This window comes from Poecilia reticulata, unplaced genomic scaffold (assembly GCF_000633615.1).
Source record: "Poecilia reticulata strain Guanapo unplaced genomic scaffold, Guppy_female_1.0+MT scaffold_240, whole genome shotgun sequence".
Classification (NCBI taxonomy): domain Eukaryota; kingdom Metazoa; phylum Chordata; class Actinopteri; order Cyprinodontiformes; family Poeciliidae; genus Poecilia; species Poecilia reticulata.
The window spans coordinates 98,843-107,287 of record NW_007615030.1 but is presented as its reverse complement, the minus strand read 5'-3'; the positions used below and the strand labels follow the sequence as shown (position 1 = coordinate 107,287).

Here is an 8,445-nt window from a genome sequence, read left to right as displayed (position 1 = left end):
ACAAAAAACAAAACTTCTGTGCCTCTTATGTTTCTCATATATGAACATGTTGCATATAAACAATATCAAATGAATATATTTTAATACAGCATTTATTTTTTTATATAGATTTTTTAAAAGTACAGCATTAAAATATTAACGATGGGGGCGGGGTTTATTTTAAAAAGTCTTAAGTGCAATCCAATGGGCACACATCAACCAACCAATCACATGTCRATGATGAACTGTGATATAATTGTTTTTCAACCAATGACTGAGAATCCACGTGGGTCTGCTGAAGCGCCTTTGCATATGCTAGGCTATTCGTATGCTAAGTAGAGTCGCTAACACCTCCCGGCGCCCGCTCCCCTGCACCTCCACTCTCCCAGCTCCCCTTCTGGGATTCCGCAAGATTCGACAGATTTCGACTCCCGTGAGTCGTGAGACACTGAAAATGCAGACTGTCGATTGCTGTTGGTATCTGTCGCTCACGAGGTGCGTTCACGTCAGAATACAGGGTCAAAAATCCCACTTTTCATGCAGTGTAACCATGTGATATTTCCAGTTTTCTTTTTTAAATAGTGAAAATCTCTACATTTTAGTTTTTTTCTGTACATTCATGAGAAATATAAACTTATTTGATTTTAGAAAATGCCTGCAATGAAAAGAAGGATGAAGATACCTTCTGTATCCACTACAGTTCATATCTCAGAGTCTGTCTCATGTGTATACTGTCACAGTAAGACAGTATGTACCTGAAACTGTTTGTGGGCATTCATTTGATGGAAAGCAGTGATGTGCAGACCTTGACTCTGTGCATACGGACAATGTCTCCAGTCTGAAAGATTCTGGGGTGGTCCTCCAGCTTCTCACAGAAGATGGTGCAGCCGATTTTATGCTCAGACTGATCGGTGATCTTCAGGCTGGAGCAGTAATCTGTGGAGACAGAAGTCTGATAAGCTGCAGTTCAGCTCTGTCACACTGCTATGAAAAGCCAATATCAGCAGGTGGCTGTTGTGTTAGTTTCTGTCTCACTGAAATGGTTCACACCAACAAACACAGCAATACAGAGCAACGACAACCTGAAGAAATAACTTTGAAATGATGATTTTATAAAAGGAAAAAAAGCTCTCCACACCAAGCTGGCCCTATATAGAAATATAACACTCATTAAAAATAATAAAATAACTGATTAATAAGATTGTTTTCTATTTTACAAGCCACATAATGTCCTGATTTTTGCCAGGCTTGGCAGATGCCCAGTTGACATCAGGCCCCCATCTCAAGAAATTCAAGAGCAGAGGAGAATAAAAGCCACTGACCACCATCAGCCAACAGACTGTCTACAGACCACAGGAACAACCAKGATCCAAACATGGAAGAGAAGAGAGGGTCAATGAATCCAGGACGTAACAGAAAAGCCCAGGATTAGGCTTAAGGTCAGATTCAACAACAGGATGGGAAAAATGGCCTCCAGGGGACAGTTCCAGAGACAGAACCTGAACTGATCCAAAAAAACACACAAAAGCCCGTCTCACACTGACCATAAAACAACTTGGTGATCTCAAAAACCTTTTGGGAAATGTTCTGTGGACCAACAAGACAAAAGTGGACATTTGTAAGGTGGGTGTCATGTTTTACCTAGTGGGAAGCAAACAGTAAAACACAGTGGTAGTAGTATCGTGGTATTGGGCTGCTTTGGATCTTCAGCACCTGGATAACTTGTGGAAGTCAGACATCAGTTTGCTACATTGCTAAAGCAACCCACAGCTCCACCTCTGGTTGATTCCAAGGAAAATGTGGCCTAGTCAAGGTCCTGACTCAAGATGTAAAAAGTATTCTCTTTAATTATTATAACGTGAGTGAGTGTGGGTATGTATGTATGTTAGTTAATGTATTTAGATGACCAGAAGAAATATATTAAACTTTTTCATAGCAGCCTAATTTCTTGAGATGTCCCTGTATGTATAATTTTGACCTTGCATGAAGTGATTTCAAGAACCCAATTCTTGTTTTTAAAATTKATTTAGTTTCTATCTTATGCCATCATCTAACCTCCAAAGAGCGAAAGTTCTTATATATCAATAAAAGCTAAGATATAATCACAAACCATTCAACTTGTTGCCAAGTCTGGGGAACCGCTCAACTTTTATCCAAGGAAAGATGCTAACAGGAGCAGCAGAAAGAATAGCCAGCAGCTAAAGTTGGAATATGCTCCTCCATTTTTTTAAAAGACCCGTTTTCTAAACTGGATTATTACATAGAAAAAAGCAAATACACATGACTAAGATGATGAGAATGAGCAGGATGTACTGATCATTTGCACATCAACATGTAGCAGCAGAAACTTATAGAAACTTTTCTCTCCTAATGATGATTATATTAGTTCTTTTGAAGTAATTCTTCATTTCTGATGTCACACGTCTCTTCTAGACCTTGGTCTAGAAGAGTTAACACCTTCTAGTCCAAGGTGTTAACTCTGTCTAGAAGTCATTCTGAGCTCCACTGGGACACTGACCTGTACCACGGCTCTTAAACGGTTGCTTGAAAAACACCACCACTCCATAGACATTCACCACCGCCATGTTCTTCAGCTCATCCAGCCGCACGTATGTATACCTAGGAGCTCTAGGGGTCCTGAGGTCCTGAGAGGAAATGCAAAGCAGCACACAGCTAGTCCATAATCTGGGAGTGTGTGCTCATTCTTAGTAACAGACATATACATATATGTACACGTATACATATTTCAGTGATATGCGTTGAGGTTCATAGCTGGTGAGGCACTGACTTAATCAAATTCACAAATATAAATACCTTGCATGTTATCGTTTACTTATGGAAATTACACGTAATGTGCACAACGCAGGAGGGCAAAAAGACTATACTTTTACATGTCATCCATAGCCACGCTGCCATCATAGCACAATTACGTCAACTCAATAAAACGTGGAAATGTAGTTATAAATTTTGTGCTATGCTCCACAGCAAAGTGAAAAACCGCATGTCACTGACAATACACATACACAGAGAGACAGAGACAGAGAGACACTGTCTAGCTGTCACAGCCCCTCCTGACTCACCTCAGCAGGAGTCAAGGAGCTCCCCCTGCTGGCCAGCGGGGATCTGGGCTCAGGAGGTCTCTGCTTGGAAACCTGGAGCTAATATCAGAAGAGTTTGTGCCAATAAAACTGGGAACAAACACACACACCAGAGCTCCATGAGCCTGGAATGTGTTAGATCCAGAGTGAAGGACATTTGGACAGGTGAGGATAGTCAACGTCCTTACATAGATGCATGCATCATCTCCTGACAGTAGCAAGTTACAGGGGTGGAGCTTGTCCTTATTCACTGTTGGAGATTTCCCCACAGTGAAGCCAGAGACCCAGAGTATGTCCTGAAACAGAACAAAAGACAACAACAGGAGACTATAACCAGATTCCCAGAGGGGACGGACTCAAGACGTGGATCTGTGAAGCCTGGTATATATGAAGCCTTGGAGGTACGAAGGCACAGATGATCTGACGCTTTAACTACTGAAGGTTGTCATGTTTGACCTGTAAGCTGACCTCAAGCTGAACAGAGAAACYCAGCCTGGAAGACATTTGATCTGAGACACCAGTTGGTCCAGCCTTAAATGAAGCCTTGGACTTATGAGCCTTGAACGTATGAAGGCATGGACGATGAGACGCTTTGACAACTGAATGTCGTCTCATGTTCGGCCTGTAAATTGACCTCAAGCTTAACGGAGAATCTCAACCTGGAAGATCAGAGACATTGGTGGTTCAGCAGCAGCTTGGATGACAATAACGTCCCTTGCTGAGACTGACACAGCTTCATGTTCCACTGCTGAAGAGGAAGCAAACGCTGCAGTGTTGGCTCACCTGACCCACAGGGTGGCAGCAGAGAGGATAGGGTCAGACTCACTGGGTCATAGGAGCATGGGGCAGGTTCTCATCCATTTTGAAACATACAGCATATGTTTCGTTTTTTGTCACATTACAACCCAAAAGCTCCAGGCATTTTAATGATATTTTATATGCATTTTACTTGTGTCTCAGACCAAAATAACAAAATGCATAACTGTGAAAGGGTTAGAAAAAAAACAGAGCAACAATTTTTTAAAAGGAAGATCTAAGTGGTTTGGCATCAATGTTCATCGATGAGCTGCTCTATGCTGTAGTTGGGATTTGTTGCTTGCTGCTGAGCAGAATCATTTTGTGATCAAAAACAAACATTATTTTACATCAACTTCTAAGTTATGAGAAACTTCTGTTAAAATCATTTGCAGGTTCAGAATCAGTCCAGTACYGGTACCGGTCCACATTCCAGGGGAGAAAGACTCACCTGGCATAAATTAAATTTTTAGCTAYTGGACTAATGCTTAAGAGAAATTTATTTAATCGTAGAATATCATGAATACGTGTGTACAGCTGCACTGATTGCAGTTTTCTGGCCGATCGCCRATTACCGATCTTTAAAAAGCCTGACATGCCAATTTAGATTTTGGCTGATATGAATTTTTTTTGTCTGAAATATTGCTAAATATAGCAAGAAGGTCACTGAGTTGCAACATGGGGGTGAATATTGTTAACTGTAACACGTGCAGACCTGACCTGGYGGGCCGGTCTGTCAGTCAAACCTCTCACTGCAGAGCAGAAGAGGACAGAGGCTGATTTATAAACCTTTGTTGATGAAGATAAGATCAGGGGATAAGATCAGCTTCACATGCAAGTATCGGCCAATCACGATCCCCCAAAATTAAGGAAATCAACGCCCAGAAATCAACTGGTCGATAAATCAGTTGGCCAATAAATGTATCCTATATTATGCATGTATATAATGTAAACAGCACTGCCAGAGATGAGGTTTATAGCAAATGTGTGAATGAGCTAATGATCGGACTGCTGCCAGTCCACATTGTTAGCAGAACTAGAGGGCCCCAAAACCACATTTCGGTTTTGGGGCCCTGAAAATGTTTTTTTGAGGGCCCCAACGCCAACATAAGCGTTGCTAGGCAACATAAGCGTTACTAGGCAACATAAGCGTGAGAGCAGCAAAGAAAAAAAAAAAAAAAACTGAGCCGAAGTTTGGCCCTGCCCTCAGAGGGCTTAAGAGAACAAGCATCACCATGGAGACCATGGAAATCAACCGTAAGTTCAGGTGCGCCCTGGTGGTTCTGTTTAAAGCAGACCCAAGTCCCTTTTGCACTACACAGCCAGACCCGGCCGGTCTGGCTTCAGCAGGGTGGATCGTTTTTAGCATCAACACTTCCAGCCTGCTCCCACCCACCCCGCCCCCTGGAACCCAGAGAGCTGTGGTACCAATCGGACCGACAGATTGGGCTGGTTTGGGGTTAGCAGAGACCTTTGGAAGGGCAGGGGCTCAAAGTAAAAAAAAGGGGCACATTGAACAAGATCTTAAAACACCGTACAACAACAACCCATATTAATCAAGAATCTAATATTTAATAGGATCATACTGCATCACTGTCATCAAGCGGGGACAGTGCAAAGCAGATGTAGTTCATGTTTTCCCTGATAGGTATAATGTTGCCGTTTCTGCTGCTAACAGTCCTGGAGGGCTGTGTTGATCTGAGACTGTAGTTGTTAAACAGACCATAGGAGAGAAGGTCTCTGGTTATGAAGTTATGAAATAAGCAAATTTGCTGCTTTTTTTTTTTTTACTAAATAAACCCTACTACTTCTGTTTAACCTCTATAACAACTTGGCTGCAGATTGCTTTAAACTGTCATCCCCAACCACGGGGCCGTGGACCAATTGGTACTGGCCGCACAAGAAATAAATATTTTCATTTTACGTATTAGCTGAGTCTGGAGGATCTTTTATTTTGAAAATCCTTTAACCGGATTCTCTCGGTTACATCTTGCGCGCCAACATTGAGCCCACAATGAGTAAGAAATAGATGTCTTAGGAAAGTTTCTTTGGAAAAGGGGAAAAAGACCAGAGACAGGAGAATGGATTTATCCCGAACCGGTAGGCGACTCTCACATATCAAGTCCGCACCGCATAATATGCATCGACTCGCTAATGAGGCAATCAAGCTTCAAACTGCCTCACCATTACAGACCAAGCACCCTTTATAGGACCGTCTCGTTGCAGAGAAACAAGCTCAGGGCTCCCATTAATTTGTTATTGTGACTTAAAATTTTCATGAAAGTGAAATGTTCGTTTTTGTGGCGCATCTGTATCTGTATCTTATTTTGAAGGGATGTGTAAACGTTACCATAGTGACCAGAGTCAGCGCATTAGAGCAGAGGTCGAGACGAGACAAGAGTAGAACTTGTGAATCTTAAGTCTGGTTCACACCAGCTATACGGGGGGCACCTCACCTGTTCAGAAAGGTGTATGTAAAGTTACTGTCCCTCAATGGAATGTATCAGTCCCAGTGACTGTTTGACTCACGGTTTAGCCAATGTGTTTTCTGGGTAAAAATGAAACGAGAAACGCGGCCCAAACCGCAACGCTAGCTACAGCTAGCGTAAGCGTCAAGCCCTGACTGAATGAATAGCCTTGTGTCACGTTAATGATGGATAGCTGAAAAGTTACCGGGTTTATCGACTGTGGTAGCAATTTTGCTCCAACTCCGCTCCTCATCATTTCTGTGGATATTCTTTGTACAAAATGCTGAATTAACATTCATGCTGTTTCCACTTATCTCCGATGTCCACCGGTTGCGTGATGTCAGCTGTTTAGGATTCCCCACCGTGAGCTACGTCACCGCACTTTCTGATTGGCTACCTGTCACATTTAACTGGCTTTTTTTGTAAATTATGATAATTTAATGCAAAGTTGGCATTTTTAATGGACTTTCAATGCAACTTTTAGAGCAACTTTGCATTGAAAGTGTCATTGTTTACTGAATGACACTTCATGACAACTGCTATAAACATTCACAAAGACTTCTTCATGTTCATGACAGGTGTTATGTCATGTTTATGACTGTCATGTCAATCTTATGCACACCCCTTCAAATAAAGTGTTACCGAATTTATCAAACATCAGTTTTCTCCTCTTTATTTTAAGTCGTATTTAATAGATATATCTGATAAATGAAGGCGCTACAAATATTTTTGTGACAGATTTCTGCTCGTCCTGCATTGTGATAAAATAGTTTTCTGGACATAACTCAATGAATCACATAGTGACTAATAGGCNCAATAGTCTGTGGTAGCAAGAAGACGGATCATAATGTATCATAGTTGAAGAAATGATGGATGAAAGATCATTAGTTTGTCTTAATAATGGAAACGGTACAAGAGTAAATATACATAAAAATACAGTTTCATGTCTAGATGTTACATTAATAACTGACTGTCTTGTTAGTTCATGTGAATGGATATTAACAGGGAGACTACATCAGGGAGTGATCATTTTCCAGGGAGTACAATAATTAATGACAGTATAAATAGGCAGCAAGATTTTGTGAAAAAACCAGCCATATGGTTACATTAAAAGGTAACATTGAAGAATGTTCAAAACAGATAACAGAACACATTTTAAATGCTGCAAGTTCTAGCATCCCAGAAATCAAAGTAAAAGGTAAGAAGAAAGTAGTTCCTTGGTGGAATGATGAATGCAGTACAGCAATTAAAGAACCTAACGAAGCATTTAAAATATTACAGAAAAATGTAACAACCGAAAACCTCATTGAATATAAAAAGAAAAGAGCAATGACTCACAAAATTATTAAAGAAGCTAAAAAGAAAACATGGAGAGAGTTTTGTTCCTCAATAGGTTCAGAAATAAAGTTGCAGAACGTTTGGGTGTTTAGGAAAATGATGGTGAAAAGGAATGAAGTTAAAATGTCAGCATTAGTCAGAGGGCAGGAAATCTTAGTTTTAAACAAAGATAAGGCAGATTTATTAGGGGAGACATTTGCTGCAGTTCACAGTGGTGAACATCTTACAGACATTCATAGACAGCAGAAAATACAAAAACTTTTAAGTTATAAAAACATTTTGGACAAATGTCAGAAATGCATGTCAACATCAGACATGAATATAACCATGAAAGAAATGAAAACGGTACTGAAAGGGACAGGATACTCAGCTCCAGGAGAGGGTCAACTATGTTATGCTATGTTTCGACAGACTACAGAAGTAACATTGAAATTAATATTATGATTATTTCATAAAATATGGAATGAAGGTTTAATACCAAATAGCTGGAAAAGGGCAATAATACTTCCATCATTTAATAAACCAGGGAAAGATCCTACTTGTCCAAATAACTAGACCAATAACTTTAACTTCTCATTTAAGTAAATGGATGGAGAAAATAATAGTCAGTAGATTAGGATACGTTCTTGAGCATAAGAAACTAATGAATGGATCCCAGAGCTGCTTTAGAACAGGGAGATCAACAATGGATGCTCTAACCAGATGTGATGATATAGAGAAAGCTTTAAAAATGAAGGAGGTAATTATTATAGTATTTTTTGATATAG

At 40.4% G+C, this 8,445-nt stretch overlaps 1 protein-coding gene across 1 annotated transcript in view; it reads right to left on the bottom strand.

Moving 5' to 3' along the window:
• Positions 1-8,445, bottom strand: part of pot1 (protection of telomeres 1 homolog) — a 58,007-nt gene that overhangs the window by 38,234 nt on the left and 11,328 nt on the right. The window contains exons 5-8 of the mRNA XM_008402580.2: positions 3,266-3,373; positions 3,060-3,137; positions 2,498-2,624; positions 785-915 (exon numbers count right to left, since the gene is read on the bottom strand). Coding sequence (XP_008400802.1) covers positions 785-915; positions 2,498-2,624; positions 3,060-3,137; positions 3,266-3,373 — 444 coding nt within the window. The remainder of the gene's footprint in view (positions 1-784; positions 916-2,497; positions 2,625-3,059; positions 3,138-3,265; positions 3,374-8,445) is intronic.